At 37.7% G+C, this 26252-nt stretch overlaps 1 protein-coding gene across 10 annotated transcripts in view; it reads left to right on the forward strand.

The window, feature by feature from the left end:
* The window catches only part of LOC134225363 (probable ATP-dependent RNA helicase DHX35), a 104735-nt gene that overhangs the window by 22304 nt on the left and 56179 nt on the right, over nucleotides 1–26252 (forward strand). For all 10 annotated transcript variants that reach the window (XM_062705366.1, XM_062705370.1, XM_062705375.1 and 7 more), the window contains one exon: nucleotides 4504–4721. In XM_062705366.1, the coding sequence (XP_062561350.1) occupies nucleotides 4504–4721 (218 nt within the window). The remainder of the gene's footprint in view (nucleotides 1–4503; nucleotides 4722–26252) is intronic.

The following is a 26252-nucleotide window of genomic DNA, read 5'->3' on the forward strand; positions in this document are numbered from 1 at the left end:
TCAGAAGCCTACGCCTAAGATACTCGGAAGCCTCTTTTCAAGAGGCTCGGAAGCCTCCTTTCCAGAGGCTCGGAAGCCTCCTTTCAAGAGGCTCGGAAGCCTTCTTTCAAGAGGCTCGGAAGCCTCCTTTCAAGAGGCTCGGAAGCCTCCTTTCAAGAGGTTCGGAAGCCTCCTTTCAAGAGGCTCGGAAGCCTCCTTTCAAGAGGCTTGGAAGCCTCCTTTCAAGAGGCTTGGAAGCCTCCTTTAAAGAGGCTTGGAAGCCTCCTTTCAAGAGGCTTGGAAGCCTCCTTTCAAGAGGCTCGGAAGCCTCCTTTCAAGAGGTTCGGAAGCCTCCTTTCAAGAGGTTTGGAAGCCTCCTTTCAAGAGGCTCGGAAGCCTCCTTTCAAGAGGCTCGGAAGCCTCCTTTCAAGAGGCTCGGAAGCCTCCTTTCAAGAGGCTCGGAAGCCTCCTTTCAAGAGGCTCAGAAGCCTCCTTTCAAGAGGCTCAGAAGCCTCCTTTCAAGAGGCTCGGAAGCCTCCTTTCAAGAGGTTCAGAAGCCTCCTTTCAAGAGGCTCAGAAGCCTCCTTTCAAGAGGCTCAAGCCTCCTTTCAAGAGGCTCAGAGCCTCCTTTCAAGAGGCTCGAAGCCTCCTTTCAAGAGGCTCAGAAGCCTCCTTTCAAGAGGTTCGGAAGCCTTCTTTCAAAAGGCTCAGAAGCCTCCTTTCAAGAGGCTCAGAAGCCTCCTTTCAAGAGGCTCAGAAGCCTCCTTTCAAGAGGCTCAGAAGCCTCCTTTCAAGAGGCTCAGAAGCCTCCTTTCAAGAGGCTCAGAAGCCTCCTTTCAAGAGGCTTGGAAGCCTCCTTTCAAGTGGCCTGCAAGCCTCCTTTCAAGAGGCTCGGAAGCCTCCTTTCAAGAGGCTCGGAAGCCTCCTTTCAAGAGGCTCAGAAGCCTCCTTTCAAGAGGCTCAGAAGCCTCCTTTCAAGAGGCTCGGAAGCCTCCTTTCAAGAGGCTCGGAAGCCTCCTTTCAAGAGGTTTGGAAGCCTCCTTTCAAGAGGCTCGGAAGCCTCCTTTCAAGAGGCTCGGAAGCCTCTTTTCAAGAGGCTCGGAAGCCTCCTTTCAAGAGGCTCGGAAGCCTCCTTTCAAGAGGCTCGGAAGCCTCCTTTCAAGAGGCTCGGAAGCCTCCTTTCAAGAGGCTCGGAAGCCTCCTTTCAAGAGGCTCGGAAGTCTCCTTTCAAGAGGCTCGGAAGCCTCCGTTCATGAATAAAAAAGGAAGACACATTTTCGAACGATTTTGTTATCCGACCTTCTGACTCTCGGTAAGAGCGATGACCCATTCTCACTCCAGACGCATTGTCACCACCGATTACGTTACGCTTATTTTCATTTTCAGCGAAAAAATAGGGGGTACCTCAATGAAAGCATAAGTTCGATGGGGTACCTCTCAAGAAAAAGGTTGAGAACCGCTGGTCTAAAGGCCAATATCGACTGAAAAGAAGGGAGGCTACGCAATTTTGTTCAATGATCAATAATTGACAAAAAGGCCAAATGGCCCATTCTGTCAAAAATTCATTTCGGCTAAACAGCATTTTCGGCCAACGATTGTTTCGACCAGACGACCTGTTAGGGCAAACGGCTTTTTCGTCAACATTACCAGTTCGGCCGTCTGTCGCTTTCGGTCAATAGAATTTCCAAAAGGTTCTTATTGTAAATAGAAAGAATTTTCTGAAGAAATCCCAAAAAATCCGAGCATTTTTTCGTTGTTTTAAAGTTGGCTATACCAAACTAGCCGTCTAGTGATGAACTTATCCCTGCGAAAAAATCACTCTAATAAAGGATAAAAAACTAGCCATCTTAAATAATGTAGATTGGGGAAATCAAAATAAAGCATCTCTTTAACTAGTCACAATTTTCTGTGTGAATTTCAAAAAATACTCAACAGAAACTCATTAGCAACTTCCCGTAAATATTGTGAGATTCTCATGTAAATTCCAAACAATTTTCCTTGGAAAAAATCCAGAGCTTTCGACCAAACGACTATTTCGGCCAAAGGATATATTCGTCTATTGAGCTATTCGGCCAACCTTTTTTTCAGCCAAAGGAACTGTTCGACTAAATGACATTCTCGGCCAAATAACTTTAGGCTAGATACCCTAGCACAGTCTGAAAACATATTTTGATTTTGACATCAAATTGATTCATAATTTATTTTCACATATGAATCATCATGATTGATTACATATTTTTATCCCTTTTTGCTTTATATTACTAAATTGGATGATATGACATCAAACTGTGTACTTATTTTGTTATCGAAAACCAATATCGAAATTAGTTTTCTTTTTGTTCTCATCACCAGCAGGAATAGTTTTTGAGTTGATGTCACGGTAAGATTTTGCTACTATGCCTTTTGTTATTTTAATTGTTAAAACGACCCAAAAGATATCATATTAAGTGAACATAATCGATGATTTCACAGCATTGAAACATGTTATCGGTTTGCTCTCAAGCTTTACTCGGGTAGGCTTCTACCAAATAGTCTACCAAACAACTAGTCTACCAAATAGTCTACCAAAACAACTTTCAGCCTTTTCGTCTTCGGCAAAATGGCTATCTGCCGAACGACTCTTTTCCGTTCAAAAATTCAATTTCAATCAGATTTTTGCCTTTCTCGTATACAAAGTATACATAAAGGCTATAGCATCACTCCAAAACCGAACTTTTAATATAAGGCTCGGAGACCCATAGTGTTATATATTCCAATCGACTCAGCTCGACGAATTGAGGTGATGTCTGTATGTGTGTATGTATGTGTGTGTACAAAAATGTGAGACACACTTTTTGGTACTTAGCATTATTCGATTTGCTTTTGGATCAAGTTGCAGTCGACGCGGATTGCGGTCTAGTTGTTTCCTATTGAAAATTGGCCCGATCGGTCATTGTGTTCCAAAGTTATTGAAAAAACATTGTTTTTCTGCCAAAAAATTTCAAAAACGAAAAAAAATTTTTTTTTCAAAGATTGCAGCAATGTATTCAAATGACCGCAAATGCATATGAATTGATGGAAAAAGTTCAATGAAGTGCTGAAGTGCTATTTCGACCTCTCTTATGTGTTTTTCTTATTTTTTTAATGCGCGAGAAAGGCACCACCAACGCTAGGTGGATTGATCTGGGTTTTTTTTATTCCAACGGGAAATCCTTCGCAATTTTCACACGAAGTTTTGCTTAGTTTTTACGGAGAGCTTTTCGAAATTGTATGAAATTTTCATGAAAATCATTGGTATCTTAATGATGCGCCGATGCAAAAATGTCGGCGGCGGCGGCGTGACAAATACTGTCGGCGGTGGCGGCGTGGTGCGGCGGCACACACCTCTAGAGGTAGGTATGTGAGACACCGAAATCTATGCACGGTAGTATGAGGCACCGAAGGAATTTCTCTGCAAATTGCCTCCTTCACTGAAACAGTACTTAATGGTGTTCATTAGGCACTTCATAATGTATTCATTGCCGTTAAGGGCAGAAATAATCTTGCCTGATTTTTGGTGAATAGTGGATATTTAGTTGTGGCTGCTTGTATGTTTTTCAATGTCTGTTCTTGTGTACATATACATATGTACATACTGAATCTAGAAATTTCATCGGTACCGTTAGAGGATGTTCCGATTACAAGCTATATCACTTTTATGGAGAGTAACATTATATGAAACGTCATGTACATTATTTCCAATAAAAATTAAATGTGTGTACTTTGACCTACGACACATAATAGAGCTTGCAATAAGAACAATCTTCTAGATTCCCATCGGAATTTGAATCATTTGTTACAGTAAAACAGCCCTGTTATTATCGAAGATGTAGAAAAGGTGTATCATGTGAAATAAATAAATGTACATAACATTGCTATTCACCTTTCAGAACCTTGGCTGTTTCCCTTGGTTTTGTTTTCCCACCATAATGCATTTATCGATCGCTTTGTATAGCCGTTTCTATTATCACATCAATTAAGTTAATTTGATTTGAGGAAATTTGCCTCACCTGGTGAAACAGTTTCAGATGCGGCAGTGCTAGACATTTCAGTTGCGTCGCCAGTATTCACAGTCAATAACTTTTAGAGCCTCCGTGGACTAACCACGCTGCTGGTGGTCTTATCTCGTCCGAGTTACGATTCATGCCCGAACACTTATCACCATTTCATTCGGGTGGTGGTCAATGATCAAATCGCACCAGTCAGTACGTTTCAAAACCTCCGAGGGTTGTATATCGCCGGTTGTTCTGTACGGCATAGAACTTTCCTGAGTAGAGACACTAATTGAATTACGCTGTCCGTCATCGTTTCAGTTACAAACGTGCCGTAAACTGCTTCGCGTGTACCTCAGGTGGTGCTGTTGGGAAATCGTTGGCGCCAAGTATCAATAATTATCGGCTGATGGCATAACATTCCTCTTTTATTGTACGCTAGTCGTCACTTGAAAGAAAAAAATATTCATAATGTTAGCTAAATTTCTTCTTTCCTTTCTTTCCATTATTCCAGATGACGATTCATTTTCGTCAGAACGTGACGCTGCCCCGTCCGATGATCACGTAACCTCGTTCGTCTTCAACGCCCACCATTCGCTCAACCTTGCCGCACAGCGCGAACGTCTTCCGATCCGGCAGTACCGCGATCAGATACTCTACTGTCTCGAGAACTACCAAACATTGGTGCTGGTCGGTGAAACCGGATCCGGCAAGAGCACACAGGTACCGCAGGTGAGTGTTGACGTTAATTAGGTGGTTCTTGCTAATATGCTACCGAACAAGCGCACGGATGCTGACGAATGGCAATAGCTGGTACATGTGTCCGTCGGTGGCTTTCTTATCATTTTGTCGAGATACCATGTAGAGTACGGTTAATAAGCTATGTTGTCTATTTGAAAGCCTTTTTATGACTCAAATTCAATACAGAACTGATAAGATTTTTCTCTGGAATCTCTCAACTGTGACCTAATTTCTGTTATTGCGATTTTTAGGAATGGTAGAAAGTGAAGTATTAGTTGTTTGAATGAATTGCACCAAACATAAACGTGATTCACTGTAAGTTTTCTAGGTAGAAGACACTTGTCAAAAACAATACTCAGTGATTAATTGACACGTTAACAAATACTAAGTTTTAAATTCAATTTTAAGCAGTTTAATGAAATAATTGAATTCTTTAAATTTCAATACCTTTTAAAATCTTATAAACGTTTATATTTTATTTTACATAATAGGGGAACGGTTCGGCACTTCCTCCCATAGCTCCTATTTCTATCCCATCAAAAACAAAGCAATGAACAGGAATTTGGATTGTTTCTTATTTTTGTGATTTTATTCACCGGTGAGCACGCTTGTTAGCAAAAAGAAGCGGCGAGATTGGTGCTGTATTTCTTTGTTTTGCGATGAGATGAATATATGTTCAGTAAGATGGAAAACGGAACAGTTCCCCTACTAGATTGTTTGCCCAAGGGTTCACCTTTCTCTATGATTGCATCAGATTTCGAATGCTAATATCGTCGCTCCTAGTTTATGGTTATAAAATCTAATGCACTGATTCGAGTCTCGAAAAAAAGGAAGCTTGTTTTAATAATTGACAATAATACATTATTGAAATGCGTTCAGCAAATTATACGAATCCAACAATCACACATGAACTCTGCTAAACTCAGTTCAGTAAACAGAGTTAAAGAAAATGTGAAGTAGAGCATGTTCTTCATATGGGGCAAGACAGCCAACGTTGATTATGACTTAAGAGAGTATTTTTTCACATTATCATTACAGGGGATGGTTAAAGATCATGTAAAAGGGTTAAACAACTGAAAAAAACGCACTCTGACAATCTCACTTGTTCTTAAAATATGGATTTTAAGATGGTTTAGTAACAATTCGAATTTTCTTTCAATTTCATGGTTGTTTAATTTAAAGTTTAAAGCCCAAATTTCTCGTTTTTCAGCACAAATGATGTTCATCAAAGCTTTTATGTAACTATAGCCTATCTACAATAATAATTCAAGCAGATTCGAAGTAATTATGATCGATAGGATATATGTCGGCTTGGGGTGGACTTGCCAACTGTATTAGGGACCAGGTCACCTTCAAGATTAAGAATCGCCTAACCCTTAAATGTATTTACAAAATCATTAAAATAGTTTCTGCCTGAGACAGAGATGATTTGAAACAACGGAAACGTTTTAATCGTAAAAATCAGCCTCAGGCAAATTCAGATATTGTCGTAGACGTAGAGCCAACAAACCAATATGGAATACTACAGATTTAAGCGAAACATCATTTGTACCGTCAAACGGGGTGACTTGCAACACTTTTCAAGTTTCTCTCTCAATAATTATGAATTATGAATTATTCATTCTACTAGTACATGATACTTTTAATGTGTCCTAATATTAGTGATTAGACATATAATCGGACATATAACAATAATAAAAATATGAAAATATTATCAAAATGATGGGTGTTGGAAGCCACCCCTACTGCGGGGTGACTTGCAACACTTCATCGAATTCAATCATAACATGTTTTAGAACAACTTAATCATAGTGATTTTTCATCCTGGGTCATTTTTCACCACTGTCAATGCAGGGTCCTTACTTGAGGGATCCCCCTTCCCTCATTCCGATTTTTTTTTACCGTTTTCAACGGATCGATTGATATTTTTAAGTCATCGGTTTGAAAGTGCTTTATGTCGGTTTACGAATGGTGAGCACCATCACCATTTCCTGGATATTTGTTTTTAAAACGGTTTTCCTTTCTTTCCCCGCCATACAAATTACCAAGATTATGTTAAGATCATTATTTTGTAAAGGCATTTCCGCAGCAAGCAGTAAAACGTCCACAAGTGTTGGATCATCTTGGGGATTTAACACTGTTCGACCACCGTAAGTCCTAGTTTTACTGTTTTATGTATTAGGATAATGTTAAATTGTTGTTAGGGGCAAATCGTACCGCCAAGCGGCTTCCCGGATAAACAATTTGTTTTTAACTTCTACCGCAGCCTTCATCAAAGTTTTATTTGAAAAATTAGCACACATGCGACTTCCTGCAGGTTTCTTGTAGTTTTGCGGCATGATAAAATAATTCTGTAAAATAAAATCAAATCAAAAAAATTTAGAAACTGAATCAGCAGTTTTTGAAAAATAATGTTTCAGCTGTTGCAAGTCACCCCGCAGGGGGACAGATTTCAAAAAAAGTAGATATTTCAAAAACAAACAATTTTATTATTTTAAAGTTTTTGTGGAATTACATACCTAACTAGGTACTGTAACTGGAGAGGGGATCGATTTTGGTGAAATTATTTCCAATTTGCTACACGAACTTACGATTTACGACGTTTGACTTTCAATTAACGAAACAGTTTCACAAAATAATACACAAAAAAACAACAGTGAGTAATATTTTCACCTAAATCACTACAACAAATACAATGTAAACTAGGGATGCGTGATGACATAGGTCGATGTTTGGGTATATAACCCAAGGTATTGGGTATAACCCAAGTGTTGCAACTCACCCCGCTGTTGCAAGTCACCTCGTTTGACGGTACCTAATCCCTAGAAGTGCAAGAAATATGTTACCCGTTGTCAATAAATTCAGCACATTTTTATATAATTTTTGGTCCTTGCTCGTCTTGCCATATCGCTCCATATAGTAAATATGGGCATAAAAAACACTTTTTTTTAAAACCAGTGGCTATTGATACTAATGTCAAAGATAAGGCATCATAAAGATGTTTCATTAACAAATCAACAGAATTCGGAGGAGTTTCACTATTTTAAAGGATTACCGCTTAGGGTGGCCAACTTGCCCCACGTTTCCCTAGCTGCGGTAGCATTGAGCGACAGTTTTTTCAGCAACACAGAGAAATAATACGAACTGTAAATATAAGCATCGAGTCCTCGATTTTAAAAATATAAATTTTTCTATTTCGTCTCTTATCACTTCAATCGCAAGAAACTAATCAAATTTTGGCATTTTGAAGCTTTTCTTGAAATTCAGGATCAGAATACTTAGTTTTAAGCTTCGTGTAATAAAACTGCTTTTCCATATCTAACCAATGGGTGTTATAATAATCATTAAAGCTTAAGAATTAATTGCATAATGTTTGGATGTTATAATGAAAAATCAACAATGGAACTTCGCATAATTACATTTGGTGGAATTTAGTCTGAATAAGTTACAGTGGGCCCTCCTTAGCCGTGCGGTAAGATGCGCGGCTACAAAGCAAGACCATGCTGAGGGTGGCTGGGTTCAATTCCCGGTGCCGGTCTAAGCAATTTTCGGTTTGGAAATTGTCTCGACTTCCCGGGCATAAAAGTATCATCGTGTTAGCCTCATGATATACGAATGCAGAAATGGTAACTTGGCTTAGAAACCTCGCAGCTAATAACTGTGGATGTGCTTAATGAACACTAAGCTGTGAGGCAGCTCTGTCCCAGTGTGGGGATGTAATGCCAATAAGAAGAAAAAGTAGCACGAGCTGCATTCGTTTGGCAGCCGCCCCCCTCCCCTTCCTGAGAGAAGAGGGGTCTCGAAACGCCAGAGAAACGCTTCTTGTCTTCGAAATCCTCAATATGCCAAATTTTGTTCTATTTGCTCGACCAGTTCTCGAGTTATGTAGACATTTGGGTTTTATTTGTATGGGAGCCTCCCCCACCCTTCCTGAGAGGGAAACTCGAAGGCATCGATGCAACTGTTTTCTTGTACGAGCTGTGTTTGTAGGACAGCCCCCTTTTAGAGTTAAGAAAGTGGTCTCGAACCACCACTGAAACATTTCTTGTCTTCACGAACCTCTCCATGCCAAACTTGGTTCCATTTGCTTGATCAGTTCTCGAGTTATGTAGAAATTTGTGTTTGATTTATATTTAAGCCCATTCCGCCCCCCTCCCTTTGCATTGCCTTGGTTTAAGGAGTTGGTTGATATATTTGAGAGCTAGCATGAGGCTTTACTTGTTCAGTTCAGGATTTTCAAGTTAAGTAGCACATTAATTATCTTGACAATATTTATTTTTTGATTTATTAATATCAACCAGGCCACTTATTCAATCACTTTTCTTTGTTTTTATATTTGTGTTTTTAGGACTTATTTGGCAAAATAATTAAATCAATACTGTGATTGCTTTTCCAGGTTTTGTGTCCCGAATAACAAATAACTAATGAGCATTAGTTGAAAACGCTTCTTCTTTTCTATTTACTGGCATTGTAACCCAGAACTGGGATGTTGTCGCCTTGCTGCTTAGTATTTATTCAAATTATTAGGTTAAAACATCAAATACCTATTACGAAATTTTGTTCTATTGTCTTGAAGTTGTTTATTACTAGGACGGGCTTGTTAGTTCTATGGCTACTGCTTCTGCCTCATACGCAGAAGGTCGTGGGTTCAATCCCAGGTCCGTTTCATTCTCCTATTTTGTATATTTCTGATGTTCTAGCAATAGCTAGAACTGGAAATGGACTTCCATATCGTTTCCATTTCTATCTCTATACCTGCAACTCGACTATTCTAGTAGTTGCTGCTAGAATTGGAAATGAACTGAAAAAGCTCATTTCCTACATCCAATTAGAAATTCCATCAGTTGCTTTCTTCTATCTATAACATTGGCAGCTCGTTAACCAAGACGAACCTCTGCCTCTCGAACCTAACCCAAACATTCCAATAAATTCCGTATGATCTCGTGGCAAGTGCAGAGGTATATTCGGCTTGCAGTGGGCGAGTGATTAAATCATCATTTCCTCCCCTTCCCTACATTGACTTGCATTCTGACGTGGCAGGCGCCAGTATGACCTAACAACTAAGATCACCAATACTTGTACATTGAAGATGAGTGCTAGTCCCAAGCAAACATCTGTTGGTTATCTGTGCAAGAACAGCTGATCTGGTCATAATGTAATAGCAACTACGGGCAGTCAATCAAGCTCAAGCTATTGTCTTGAAGTTGTTTATTACTTTATTGTAAAAGCTATAGGAATTCTATGAAATGTTTCTCCACAAACTTCCAAAACCTGGAATTTCTTTTTTTGCCCCTTAGGATTGCTATGATCGGGGTGGGGTTTTGAATGTTGACAAGTGATTATGCCGGAAGAACCAGTCCAAGATGAATACACAGCTAGGTGTTTCAATCTTCCCAATTTATGGACGAGAAGAAGGCGGGGGTGAAAAATTTATTTTCGATGCAAAACATAAACAAACCGGCTGGCTCTCCCATACTAAAATCCAAGATGGCTGAATTATGAATTTGGCAGATTGGAACATGGAACACCTAGTAGTGTATTCATCTTGAACCATTCTACTTTGACCAAATGAACACCGGACTGTGGGAATCAGCTAACATAATTCTCTTGAAAACTTTCAGGAATGTGGTTTGGTCAGTCGTCAGTCAAATAGGACAAAGTCTAGTCAAAATGTAAACATGAATATGTCAGTATTGTTTGTATGTACGTTAGGCGTTGATTATTTATTGACTCATTTCTATAATTGTGACTTGTATAATTAATGTAAAACACAACTTGTCTTCTATATTTTAGATCTGTTGTTATCGGATATCTGTTAAGTTGTCTGTTAAGTTTAAAATAAAGGTCTTATATAACTTTGTCTTATTAGTGTTTGATAAACAGTATGTATAAAACTATAAAAGAATTGTTAAGTATTGTCTACAAATATATGCTTTTTTATTATTTTATCTCTACTTTTTTCTTCTGTCTCTCTTCTATCTCAGAATTTCAATTTAATATTTTTCTATCCAATAGTACAGTAAACTTCTTCCTTGGCTACTCTAAACAATTTCTCAAACACAAATAAAAAAAAAAATCCTATCTAAATATCTAAATCTAAAATCTTCAATATTATTATTTCATTTTATGATCAATCTGATTTTTTTTAATCCTACGTTTTTTCTTGGCTAATTTCTGGTTTGCTATGAAGTTAAGACTTATCATCAAAACCAATGCAAAGTTTATGTGAGAAATATTCATTGTTATGGAGAAACATGAATTCAGATTCCTATCATTAAGCTATTTTTTATTTATTTAATTGCACCGACATTACTATTTTGAATTTTCCAACCCGATGCAAATCCTGATAAGTCTAAATAGTTCTTCACCCCAATTGAAAACATTCTGAAATTTGAATGTCTCTTAAATTTAAGAATAATCTATTGTGATTCATGACTTCTCAATTGCAATCTATATTACAACCTATCCTATCCTACCTGTGGCCACGCGTTGGCTTCGTTACTTCCAGTTTACGAGAAATTAGTTAATTTCCCAACCCCTTTCAGAGTACTAATGAGCCCTGGCGGATCCTCCATGTAAAGAGCTATACCTGATAAATATGCCGGGATATACGAACAGGGGCTCAGTCCGCAAAGCAGCCGATCCGCTGTGAATCGTTACACCCAACCGGCGGTTGTTCGATTTTCTAACAATTCTGTATAAGAATCTAACAAAACCTGTATAAGAACTGGGCATATGCGAAATTGTTAGATTCTTATGCGAAAAATGTAAGCTATCAAACAAATATTGTTAGAAAAGCTTACAAAATTGTTAGATTCTTATACAATACTTGTATAAGAATCTAACATTTTCGCATATGCTCAGTTCTTATACAGGATTTGGTAGATTCTTATACAGAATTGTTAGAAAATCTAAAATCCGCCGGTTGGGTGTAGAGGCGCACTGAAGTGCTCCAAATGTGATATGATACACAGATGAATATTATCTTCAGTGCCGTCAACCCCCCTGACCTTGGCCAGGGAACTTCCAAAACCAGAAATTTCTGAGAATATTCGAAGAAGTATGCTTCAGGCATTCATTAAAGAGTCTCTTCGGAATTTCATCCCGGGATTCCTTCGGAAAATACTCCAGAAATTACTTCGGAAATAAATCAAAAAAATACTTTGGAAATTCCTCCAGATATTCCTCTGAAAAGTTTTCTAAAATTACTTTAAGAATTTTTCCGGAAATTTCTTTAGGTGTTTCTTCGAAAATTTCTTACAAAATTTCATCATTAATCCATTAACGATTTCTTCAGAAAATCTTTTACGAACCTATTTCAGATTTTTTCAGATTTGCATACGAACATTGTTCCAGGAATACCTACGAAAATTCCGTAAGGAATACCTTCGGAGACTCCATAAGGAGTTACTTCGAAAATTTCTTTAGCAATTCCTCAGAAAATTTCTTAAAGCAGCGGTTCTCAACCTTGGGTACATGTACCCCTGGGGGTACCTTCGCTGGCCCCAGGGGGTACCTCGGACAAAAATGCTTAATAAAAACTTGTTTTATGTTTGATTCCAAAACTTTGCATTGTACATAATATGCATGGCGATGCGATCAGTTTATCAAAGCCTGTGAAAAACTCAGTAGCTTCGTTGCAAAAGCCTTCTTCGAAGCCTTTCGGAAGGCTTCTTCTGAGCATCTCGTAAGCCTTCTTCCGAACAGCTCTTAAGCCTCCTTTCATGAGTCTCGGAAGCCTCCCATTAAAAAGGTTTGGAATTCTTCTTTCAAGGGGCTTGAAAGCCTTCTTTCATGAGGCTCGGAAGCCTCTTTTCAAGAGACTAAAAACACTTGCTATCAAAAAGCTCAGAAGCCTCCTTCCAAGATGCTTAAAAGCCGCTTTTGAAGAGGCTCGGAAGCCTACTTTCCAGAGGCCCGTAAGCCTTCTTTCAAGAGGCTCGGAAGCCATCTTTTAAGAGGCTTGGAAGCCTCAATTCATGAGGCTCGAAAGCTTCATGTCTAAAGGCACAAGTCAAGAGGCTCAGAAGCCAACCTTCAAGAGACTCGGAAACCTTCTTTCAAGAGGCTCGGAAGGCTCTTTTCAAGAGGTTCGGAAGGCTCTTTTTAAGAGGCTCGGAAGCCTCCTTCCAAGAGGCTCGATAGCTTCCTATCAAGAAGCTCGGAAGCCTACTTTCAAAAGGCTCAAAAGCCTACTTTCAAGAGGCTCAGAAGCCTTCTTTCAAGAGGCTTGGAAGCCACCTTTCATGAGGCTCGAAAGCTTCATGTCTGGAGGCTCGAAAGTATTCTGTCAAGAGACTCAGAAGCCTCCTTTCAAGATACTCGGAAGCCTCCTTTCAAGAGACTCGGAAACCTCCTTTCAAGAGGCTTGGAAGCCATTTTTCATGATGCTCGAATGCTTCCTGTCAAGTGGCTCAGAAACCTCCTTTCAAGAGACTCATCGCCCGACCACTCAGAAGCCTGCTTTCAAGGGGCGCAAAAACGTCCTTTCAAAATTCTCATGCTCCTTTTTAAGAGGCTCAGACGCTTCTTTCGAAAGCCTCATTTCAAGATGCTCAGATGCTCCGAAGTTTACTTTCAAGAGGCTCAAAAGTCTTCACATGTCTTCAAAGACTTATAGGAAGCTTGATGAAATTAAATTTGAATTGGAAATTTAAGGTGACACTGGAAGCACAAACAATCATCAAATCGTCATCATTCCATCATTGAATGCTTACTTTTTTTTCCACAACAAATTTGACTTTGAAAAAATATCACAGGCGCGTGCTTACTCGCAATCTACATGCTGATACATTTACAGTTACATCAAACAACTGAAAACCGAAATACGCCGCTCCAAAATTACGAGCTGGCAATGCTAGAAAAAAAACAAAATATAGAAAAAATAACACGGTATGTAGTGCCTCCCCGAGTCACCTTAAGTCAACTTAAAAAAAATCCGGCGAAGATGGGACAGATGCGCAATAATATGCAGCATATATCCCGTTAGCTTTCAGGTCCGTTTTTTATACATCTCATAAGTAATGCTTATTTTCATTCACAGCGAAAAAAATAGGGGATACCTCAATGAATGTAAAAGTTCGAAGTGGTACCTCTGAAGAAAAAGGTTGAGAACCGCTGCTCTAGGAAAATCCTTTAGGAATCCTTTCAAAAAACTTTTCAGGAATTCCTTCGGGAATTCTTTTAGGAAATTATGATTTCCTGTATGAATATTGTATGGTTTTACTACACAGCAGGGCTGGTAGCAAGTCATTTTTAGTGAATTGAGCCTAGTCACTAAAAAGTCACTATTTGCATCCAAAAGTCACTAAAGTCACTATTTTTCGGAAAATGGTCACTAAAGTCACTATTTTCGCACCACCGTTTGTAAAAAAAAGTTCAAAATAAAAATCATTTGTATCTACCATTATCATCAACCAAATCAAATGTAAATCTGTTAGCAAAATATATAAAGTTTGAAAAATTGCTCCAAGGCCGTCTTATGAAAGGCAGAGTGGGTTCGAACCATGGACTTCGGGATCGAGAGACACACAGACAGACCACTCAGCGAAGCTTGGGCATACATTTAGACAGCGCCGTATATAAAGCGCAGGATTGTTACGACTATGAGGATTTCACGATTTTCGCGGTTTTTGCTATTCTCGCGGATTTGATGCGGATTTACATAACGGATTTGGTTTTGGGTGGAAGTTTAATAAATAAGGAGGGTAGGGTTTTATTTTTTTTATCGATAGCAAAATGTCCTTGAGAAGGGACTGCACATTTGAAGTCTATGCTTACCTAATTTTTTGGATATTTCCAAGCCATTATTGAATGCATTATACTCTTGAGCACTCGTTTAACAAGCATTTTAAGGGTAAGAACTTCACTTGTTGTAATTTTTATCGTTTCTGAATATCAATTTTTTGTCACGATAAATTGAACATAATTCGGAGATATTTCTTAGTTTCTGATTGATTAACCCCTCTACGACGAATAACACAGCATGATATTGTCGGCGTAATACCACATTAGAATTCGGACATCGGGACCTCCGAACCGAACTTTCTTCCGAAGTTTTATCTGTCAAACTAATTGATGCGTTGTTTAGCGCATCTTTAGGCGAATCCGGCGCGCTACTTCCTAAGTTGGGTAAGTTGCTTGCTTGTATCTAGATAAAAATCCACCTTCGTTATAAAAAGCTTCATAACTTTGTTTCTCTTAGAAGAACTTTCACTGTAATTTCTGTACCGATGATTGCATAAATCTTTATGTAAAATTCCGTAAAAATTCCGTCTTGAATTTGGAAAATAATTTTCGGAAGTTTTTCTTAGGAATTCACCGAACAATATCTGAAGGAATTCTCAAAAAGATTTCTACCGGAATTCATGAAAAAATCCGCTTGTATTTGAAGGAGATTTTTTTTTTTTGGGGATTCGCGGAGATTATTATATTAATTGACGTGCAGTTTCCGCGGAATTTCCTAAAAGAGAGCAGGAATGTCTACAAAATATTCTGCCTTGAATTTATGGTATGAAAGAATTTCCGAAAGTTTTTGTGCTGACATTCGGCATCGGATTTCTGTTGGAATTTCCGTTTGAACTCCTGGAGAAAGATTTCATAAGGATTGAAGTATTTTCTGCAAAATTTCTGAAAAAAAATCCTAGAAATTTTCACAAGGTTTTCCACAGAAAATCAACTTCCGGTAAAATTCATGTTATATATAAGTTAATGTTTTTAATGAAACCGAGATCAGGGTCTCGAAAAAACAAATGGCAAATGGACTCTATATGTATTTTTCATTATTAAAAATCGTATTTTAAACATGTCATCATAATTTTGGATTCTTTGAGTTTTTTTTAAAACAAATTTTAAAGATTCATAAGCTTTGTGATTCCAAATAATTCTCTGTCTAGTAATTGATTAGATCATTTTATTTTTTTTTTTTGCCGTAAAACCGTGTTAATTTTTCAACGTGCCAAAACGAATGTTCACACGTCTAACTACATAAAAATTAGTGAAAACTCAATCCAAAACATCGTTCTAGCACTTTTTCATACTGTCTTGCAGCTGAATCATCTATATATGGTAAAACTTTAGGGAATATATTTTAACGAGACAATATTTTTTGATCGATAGCAAAAGACAGCGCAAAATTTGTTATACTTCATTCTGCCTTTTTCAAACACGAACTGCAGTTTGACGAACAACTTCGAGCTCATGTTAAACTTTATTACCACAATGCTGTAGAACTTGCTTCATAATCGTTGTTGAAATTATAAGCATGGTTTAGTGTAACAACTTGTAACTCGTTACCTGCTCCTGTGTGTTACGGAATAAGGTTTACCATGGAGACTAGCAATATGCCTCTGGATGTCCAAACGAATATCTGGATGTCCAAACGAATCAATATCCAACTCTGTGGTATTTATGATGGTGTCGCCAAGTCGGTTGTCCCCTGCTAAGATCCATCCAAGATGCACACGGCCAGCAGTAGTAAACCTCATGATATTGTAACTTTTGTCTTCTCTTGATTTCTGATAGCATTCTAATAAGGATTTGAAAAAACATGATATCCCTAGTTTCCGATTTACTACGAGTTACACATGAACAATACGAATGCAACTCAGCTCACTACCTGGTTAGTAATTCATACAAAAGTCACTATTTGGTCACTTTTTCTGCTTCTGAAAGTCACTATATGGTCACTTTTTTCGTCATCGTTGGTCACCAAGTCACTATTTTGAACGGCATTTATCGCTACCAGCCCTGACTACACGGAAAAAAATAATGAAAAATAAACAGCGCGTAAAACTTGACATGCGAAAATTTATGCTATTCTACGCTGAAATGGCCCTCTTCCTTACAAGATTGCTTTCAATTTGTATGCAATATCGACGATTCATGTCAAATATTGTATACGCTAATAATGGCGTTCCATTTATGTGCATGATTTTAAGCGTAAATTTTAGTGGATTTTTCCATCTGTGTAAAAGAATATCCCAAAGAGACCCTGAATGGACCTTCGGAAGAATACCGATATGAATTTCCGCAGAAATTCTCATAGGAATTTACGAAGGTATTCCTAATGAAGTTTCAAACGAAATGTCTGTAGGAATTTCCAAAAAAAACTAGTTTCCTCCAAAAATTCCTTTAGGAACTCCACCATAACTTTTTTGGTATATTTAGTTGAACTTTAGGAAAAATATTCAATTTAATTGGTCCAATTGGTTAATTCATTCGAATCGTATCCGTTGTCGTGATCGGATGTGTGCGCTTGAACTAAGCATATAGGTGGTGTTTTTCAACAGCATTGTTGTATCGTGATTTAAAAAAGTGTCATACAGCGGAAGAGTGGTGGTGGCAGGAGGTGATCCTTTGTAAGGATATACTGTTCGCTGCACTGCCGTTGACGACAGGTTGACCTTGCGGTGATTATTGTGTAAGTCCGACATTTCTACGTCTTGTGAAAGATAAGTGGTCTATTGTTTTATTGAACTGTTTTCTTCTTCATTCTTTATATTGTCTGTCTTACTAACTTCTCAGTCCCTTCGGGGGGATGTCTACTGCTGAGATCCCAATGGAGCTATTCTCGCAGCAAGAAATTGCTCGCGAGAATGATCTGGGCTCTCACGCAGGGGCAATCTCTTCAAATGAACCCATAGCACAACAGAGAGTACGACAATACACGGATGATCCGAACCGTGAGCGGTGGGTGGTCTTCATACGTCGTATTGATAAGAAAATCAGAGTTAAGCAAGTTACTAACGACTTGATTAAAAATTATCCGTCGGTGATTTTTATCACAGAGGTTAATCGTGACAAGCTTCGGATTGTATTCACTAATCACAAAGAAGCAAACTCCGTTGTCAACGATGATCGTTTTCGGTTGGAATACAGAGTGTATGTCCCAGCTAGAGTAGTTGAAATCGATGGTGTTGTCACCAGCGACAGTTTATCAGTAAGCGATTTCGAAGGCGCCAAGGGCATGTTTAAGAATCCGAAGCTACCTTCGGTGAAAATTGTTGATGTGCAACAGTTGAATAAGGCCGTCGAATCTGATTCCAATTTGCGGTATACACCATCGGGATCCTTTAGAATCACCTTTGAGGGTTCTGCATTGCCACACTACGTCATTATGGACAAAGTCTTGCGTCTGAGAGTACGCCTTTATGCTCCCAAAGTTATGACCTGCACTAACTGCAAACAACTGGGTCACACAAAAAACTATTGTTCTAACAAACCGAAGTGCCTCAAATGTGGAGGGCTTCACAACGAGGAATCTTGTCAAAAGAATGTAGAAAAATGTGTGCTGTGTGGCCAAGATCCACATGACAAAAAGGACTGTCCGAAGTTCAAATCTTACTCAGCCAAAATAAAACGGTCAGCCAATGAACGCTCCAAGCGAACTTACGCTGAGCTGTTGAAGAAGACTTTCGAGTCAGACAATATGTTTTCTGAACTCTCCGGGTCTGATATGGACTCCGATTTTGAAACGGAGTACGACTCTCTTCCATCCCAAGGAGGGAAAAGGCGACGGAAGCACACTTCGTTCGCTAAAGTTCCGACGAACTCTCGTAAGAATGCTCATGTAGAGAAAGAAAGTAAAACGAACAAGTCTCATTCCTTTGCTCCAAATTCAGTCCGGTATCAGAAAGAGTTCCCGATCCTGCCAGGAACTTCTAAAGAGTTCGTGCAAAAATCAGACCGCCAGGATCCTTTTCGAATGCAGACATTAGCATTCTCTGGAATTTTAAAGCTATCAACAATAGTTCGATGGGTTCTGGACACTTTGAATGCTCCAAATTCTATACAAAGTATAGTCCAGTCGTGTGTACCTACAATCGCAGAATTTGGGAAGCAGTTGGCAATTAAGTGGCCACTATTGTCCGTGATTGATTTCGATGGCTAGTTACGCTAATCAATCGTCGGACAACCTGTCCATATTACAATGGAACTGCAGAAGTGCAATGGCAAATTTAGAATCGTTAAAATTGTTGGTTTCACAAAACAATTGTGATGCTTTCGCGCTTTCTGAAACTTGGCTGAATCCAGAAATTAATTTGAATATATTTGATTATAACATTATTCGTAATGATCGTAACGACAAACATGGAGGAGTTTCGATTGGTATTAGAAAATGACACTATTTTTATAGGGTATATCTGCCCAATCGATCCACAATTGAGGTCGTGGCATGTCATGTGTACATGAAAGGTAGAGAATTTTCTATCGTTTCGGTGTATATACCTCCAAAAGTAACATTTAGCTATAAAAATCTCGAAGAAATACTCGAAGTTATTCCCGCACCGCATTTAATTGTCGGTGATTTCAATTGTCATAGTACTGCGTGGGGTTCAGATCATGATGAAAAGCGTTCGATACCGATCCATGATATGCTTGATTGCTTCAATTTATGCATATTGAATACCGGCGAGGTAACACGAATCTCTGATCCAAAAAAAAAATCGGTTTTAGATTTATCGTTTTGCTCTTCTTCGTTAGCGTACGACTGTTCATGGAGAATACTCGACGACACTAATGGAAGTGACCATCTTCCAATTGTTATATCAGTTATTAATAACGCAGGGGCTGCTGCGAAGTCAGAAAATATTGAATATGATCTGACCCGTAATATCGATTGGGAGAAGTATAGCACTGAAATCTTTGAGGCTCTTGAAATGGTTGATGTATGAGTATGAGTTCCTTATTCGATTGATTTCGGATAATGCACTTAATGCTCAAACAAAACCGATTAAGGCTAACACTTTACGTAGCTTCCCTCCAAATCCTTGGTGGGACAATGAATGCAAAGCAGCTAGGCTTAGAAAATCTAAAGCATTTAATCTCTATAGAAAAACACGATCAAAGGTCTCTTTTGAACAATACATTTCACTAGAGCAAAGCTATAAAACGTATTGGACGTATTGGAGGACATTTATAGAAGGACTTTCTAGAGAAACTTCTATGAATACTCTGTGGAACACTGCTAGACGGATGCGGAATCAAACAACATCGAATGAGGATCAAGAGTATTCACATGAATGGATTAACAAGTTTGCGAAAAAAGTTTGTCCGGACTCAGTTCCAAACTATCAACCATTTCGTGATACTTCAGCAGACTGCAGAGAATTGTTCACAATGACAGAGTTATCGTTCGCTCTGTTGTCAGCAAAAAACAACGCCCCAGGAAAGGATGGTATTAAATTTAAGCTACTTAAGAATCTTCCAAATACAGCTAAAGTACGCTTGTTGAATTTATTCAACAGATTTCTGGAACAAAATTATATCCCAGAAGATTGGAGAAGTGTTCGCGTGATTGCTATTCAAAAACCAGGAAAGCCAGCTTCAGACTATAATTCCTACCGCCCAATAGCAATGTTATCATGCTTACGTAAGTTAATGGAAAAGATGATTCTTAATCGGTTAGATAGTTGGGCCGAAACAAACAAATTAATCTCGGAAACTCAATTTGGTTTCCGAAAAGGAAAAGGGACTAATGACTGCCTTGGATTACTCTCAACTGAAATAGACATAGCTTTTGCTAGCAAACAACAAATGGCCTCTGTTTTCCTGGATATAAGGGGAGCTTTTGATTCCGTCTCAATTGATATCCTATCTGAAAAATTACACAGACATGGACTTTCACCAATCCTTAACAATTTTTTGAGCAACTTGCTGAAAGAAAAGCACATGTTTTTTACCAGTGGAACTGTTTCAGATTACCGCGTCAGTTATATGGGTTTACCACAGGGTTCATGTCTTAGTCCACTTCTATATAATATATATGTCAACAATATTGATAGGTGTCTCGCTGGAGGTTGTATACTTAGACAGCTCGCAGACGATTGTGTAGTATCGGTAATAGGATCAGAAAGCGCTGACCTCAAAGATCCGCTTCAAGATACCCTAAATAATTTATACTCGTGGTCAGTGGAACATGGGATCGAGTTTTCACCGGAAAAGACTGAGATGGTAGTCTTCTCAAGGAAACACAGTCCTGCGAAACTAAAACTCATGATTGCAAAAGATAAAATAAAACAGTCTACGTCTACTAGATATTTGGGTGTCTTATTTGACTCTAAATGTACCTGGAAGAAACAAGTTGAATATTTGAAAACAAAATGTCAACAACGAATCAACTTTCTTCGTTCAATTACAGGTACCTGGTGGGGTGCCCATCCAGAAGACCTAATAAGATTGTATATAACAACAATAAGATCAGTTTTAGAGTATGGAAGCTTTTGTTTTCATACAGCTGCTAGAACGCATATCCTTGTATTAGAGAGAATACAATATCGATGCCTTCGAATAGCTCTAGGATCTATGAATTCAACTCACACAAAACCACGCGATTCTATGAGTTAGGGAATCGATTTCTTATTCGCAGTGAAGTTTTGAATCCTACTATTATAGAAAACTTTGAAAAGTTACTGCAACTAAAGGCAAAATCAAAACGAATGATTCTTTATTATTGGTACATATCTGAAGATATCACACCTGTGGGAAATTCGAACCAAGTCAATATTCTGCATTGGGAAAATGAAAATATAATCTTTGATACCTCAATGAAACATGAAATATGCGATATTCCTGATTACCTAAGATCTCAAATAATTCCTTCGATTTTTATTTCGAAATTTGGACAAATTTCTAGTGACAAAAAGTTTTATACCGATGGATCAAAAATTAACGGTTGTGTAGGTTATGGCGTGTTCAATGAAGACTATTCTATATTTCACCAACTGAAGAATCCATGTTCAGTGTATACAGCTGAGTTAGCTGCTATGCATCATGCATTAATTATCATTGAAAGTTTACCATCAGACAACTACTATATTTTCACAGACAGCCTTAGCTCCATTGAGTCGCTACGATCATCAAAACCTCCAAAATACACATCCTATTTCTTTTCTGAAATACGAAGAGTGCTACACATTTTGGTTGAGAGGTCTTTCAGAATAACTTTTGTGTGGATTCCTTCGCATTGCCTAATTGATGGCAATGAAAAGGCAGACATACTAGCCAAAAAAAGGAGCATTGGAAGGTGAAATCTGCGAAAGAAAAATTTCATTTCAAGAATTCTTCCAAATTCCGCAACAGAAAGCTCTTTCTGATTGGCAAGTGTCCTGGAATGAAGGTACGATGGGTCGTTATTTATACAGTCTTCTACCAAAAGTTTCAAAACAACCATGGTTCAAAGGCCTTAATTTACCAAGGGACTACATCAAAGTAATATCGCGATTGATGTCAAACCATTACAGATCCAATGCTCATCTCAAACGTATTGGTTTAAGTGAAACAAATCATTGCGGGTGTGGCGAAGGGTATCAAGATATAGAACATGTTGTATGGTCCTGTTCTGACCACATAGATGCAAGAATCAGGCTGTTCAACGATTTACCATCCACTTGGAGACCCCCGGACGCATCGGTTCGGGTTGCATTATACACAAAACCCCCGTTTATTACATCCTATTTACAAATTCATAAAATCTATCAACTTTCCTATCTAATTTAGTACTATACAACCACTTATCTTTCAATAATGAACCATTGTGATCGTTTGATTGACTGTCGTGACGGCTTTGCTGAATTATCAGTAGAATTACATTTTAATTAAAACGTCTCCACAAACCATCACTTGAAACTGTATGGTACACCCAAAAAATCAAGACCGATACAATGCTGACCATCATAAGCGCAAGCCAAGTAGCTTAACATCGCAAGACTACGTCAAACTGTCTTTGAAATCTCGTGAAACCGCCAGCAACAGCTCCGGAAAGTTACAATATCAAAAAGTAAAGGCAAAAAGAAGCATGCTGCAAACAACTTATACAGGCTACACAGAAAATCATACCATGAAGGATTACTGGCTGCCAAATAGCTATCGATGCGGAAGATGATAACATCAATGAAGAATAAAATTTACAATTATATCACGTAGATTAAGTAGATGTAAGCAACTAATTTGTAATATTCAAACTGAAAAACGGCCCCTTATACTGTCAGGTTTGGGCCTCAATAAATATATTTCATAGTAAAAAAAAAAAAAAATTGGTTAATTGCCACAGCCAGTGGACATTTTCAGTTATGTTGATCATCTTTTGAGATTTCGAGTACAACCGGTTCTTTTTTTACACGGGTGGGTTTTAGCTGATTACGACCTTCAGCGTTGATGAAACTATGAGTTAATCCCATGAAAAAAATCACAAAAAATCAAAGAAAATTCAGGTGGTATTTCAAAAGCTGTAAAAAATCAGGTTAACCGGGAAATTAAAGAATACCAACCGTGTAAAAAAAAAAGAGCAATGGGTAATGTTTTCAACATAACCGCGAGTAGACGTAGGAGTTGTATAAACTAACGTATTTACATTTAACTTCTTACTTTTGCATCTAAAGACTTTGATTATAGGTTTTGATATTGGAAACGACAACTTAGAATTATTAGCAATTTGTTTATTCAAAACCTCTGGAAATAAAACTAATAATTAAATACATAATTAGAATTGCTTTGTTTCTAACTATTAAGCCCTTATTTACTCAAGCAAATGTAGGTCATTTATATATATTTTTTTTATTAATGATAGTATTTGAAGTTCAAAAATTCTATTTATAAAATTTTCAGACCTTGTCAAAATGTGCTATTTTAGGGAAACTGTCCCGTTTTCCAAACAGAGAAATACAGCACCAATTTCGTTCCTTCTTTTTGCTAACAAGAAACAAGTCAAGGAGCAGTAACCCTACTAAAATAGAGGAGGTACTGCTAATGCCCTCCTTAGCCGTGCGGTAAGACGCGCGGCTACAAAGCAAGACCATGCTGAGGGTGGCTGGGTTCGATTCCCGGTGCCGGTCTAGGCAATTTTCGGATAGGAAATTGTCTCGACTTCCCTGGGCATAAAAGTATCATCGTGCTAGCCTCATGATATACGAATGCAAAAATGGTAACCTGGCTTAGAAACCTCGCAGTTAATAACTGTGGAAGTGCTGAATGAACACTAAGCTGCAAGGCGGCTCTGTCCCAGTGTGGGGATGTAATGCCAATAAGAAGAAGAAGAAGACTGCTAATGCGTCAACGAAAAAATATTCAATGTTTTGATTCCAAACTCTACGTCAAGTTTATTAATACAATTTCTCAGAAAATGCAAAACAAAGAATAAGATAAAGTTTATTTAAATATTCTATTGGAAATTATTTTTTGTGAACTTTTTTAAAACATTTACAAGTAATACAGCGAAATTTTGTGATCTAAAATGGATATTAACACTATTGTTGATTGTGCATCTTTTTAATTGCAAAAGCCTTCTGCAAACAAATGAAAGTAATTATTTTAATAAAATTTTTATTTTCATCAGTATAGTTGATTTTGTTTGCTGGGGAATCAGAAGTGTTATAGTATAACCATGTTTTAATGTACGTGTCGTTTAGTGCCAAGCACAACTTAACAAATGGTCAGTCATATGACATGACTCGTACCCATCCCGGGATCATGTGGATTATGAAACCAATCACCTGGATGAGCAGACCAAATCTCTTTAATTTTTATCTTCTTTGTCCACCACCGCACAGTGTTTTATTTCGTCATTTTCACGATCGAAATTCAAAAACTCGAAAAGTGTTGATTTTGGGTATGGGGTTTGTTCACAGAAGTTTCAAGATATTTATGAGCGCATCTTTCGATAAAAACAGTTTGATGATTAATCCCCCTAAAAGTGAGTTGAGAAAATTATTTTTCCACCAGAATGAGATAGACACGTAGTGTCTTCCGCAAAGTTGTAGTAAATGTTAATACGAGCAACTTTGCTGAACATCCCGAGTTTCTATCTTTTATATATAACAAACTTAAGTCGTTTTATGTAAAAACCCCATTAAAATCTTATTTTTCATTCTAACTCTTTCCAATGATTTTTCCCATTTTCCGTCTCTTCTACAAAGTTGTTAAACAAGCAAAATTACATGTTTTTGCTGAACATTGAAACATTCCATCTCACATACAACAAAAGTTATCTTTAAATTATACATATTTTTAGAGGTATTTCCACTTGTGATTACTCCCTTAATTGCAAAAACTCGCAAATTTCTTCACGATATGCTGAAAATCGCTTATTTCATTTTGATATTGACATTCAAAACTTTTGTCGACAAGAGTCTTCTCGAATGCTGTGGTAAAAACTTGTAAACCTATGAAAAATCATAATATTTGAATAACTTTTGTTTTATAAGAGATAGAAAGTTACAATGTTCAGAAAAAACATGTAATTTTGCTGGTTTGAAAACTTTGTAGGAGAGACGAAAAATGTGAAAAATCAGTAGAGTTAGTTTAAGTTAAGAAAATGATTTTAAGAGGATTTCCACATAAACCGTGTTAAGTTTGTCGAAGCGTTTCAATTTGATTAAAACAGCAGAAACATCTGCTGCAGGTAATTTTTAGGACAAACGAGGAACTGACGCATTGATCACTGATATCGTTGGATCCCGTTGTATCAAAAGCCAAGAAGTCTAAGGAAGGTGCTTCCAGAAGATACTAAACTATTTTATTGAAAGTGTGAAAGTGATGACAAAGAGAACAACGAATACAAATCCTGTTGAATTTGAAAACAACTTTTTCTTTAGTACCGTGACCTGCCCTAATACCGCGCATCGCCTTATACTGTGGTTTTCATAAAAAATCAGAACCTGGCTATCATGGATATCACATTATTTGGTGAAATATTCAAACATAATATGTTTGAACATTTCACCAAATAATACGATGTCCATGATAGCCAGGTTCTGATTTTTTTATGAAAACCACGATATTAGGCGATGCGCGGTATTAGGGCAGGTCACGGTATTACAAACTTTGCATTTCACGTTATAACAAATGCGGCGATGAAGCTTAGTTTCTATAGCTTAGTTTCTATATTATTGATATAACAAACTTGACATGGTTTATGAGGAAATCCTCTTAAAATCATTCTTTTAACTTAAACTAACTCTACTGATTTTTCACATTTTCCGTCTCTTCTACAAAGTTGTCAAACCAGCAAAATTACATGTTTTTGCTGAACATTGTAACTTTCTATCTCTTATAAAACAAAAGTTATTCAAATATTATGATTTTTCATAGGTTTACAAATTTTTAACACAGCTTTCGAGAAGACTCTTGTCGACAAAAGTTTTCAATATCAGTATAAAAATGAAATAAGCGATTTTCAGCATATCGTGAAGAAATTTGCGACTTTTTGCAATTAAGGGAGTAATCACAGGTGGAAATACCTCTAAAAATATGTATAATTTAAAGATAACTTTTGTTGTATGTGAGATGGAATGTTACAATGTTCAGCAAAAACATGTAATTTTGCTTGTTTAACAACTTTGTAGAAGAGACGGAAAATGGGAAAATTCATTGGAAAGAGTTAGAATGAAAAATAAGATTTTAAAGGGGTTTTTACATAAAACGACTTAAGTTTGTTATATATAAGAGATAGAAACTCGGGATGTTCAGCAAGTTGCTCGTATTAACATTTACTACAACTTTGCGGAAGACACTACGTGTCTATCT

Source organism: Armigeres subalbatus, chromosome 3, assembly GCF_024139115.2.
Source record: "Armigeres subalbatus isolate Guangzhou_Male chromosome 3, GZ_Asu_2, whole genome shotgun sequence".
In the NCBI taxonomy this organism is placed as follows: domain Eukaryota; kingdom Metazoa; phylum Arthropoda; class Insecta; order Diptera; family Culicidae; genus Armigeres; species Armigeres subalbatus.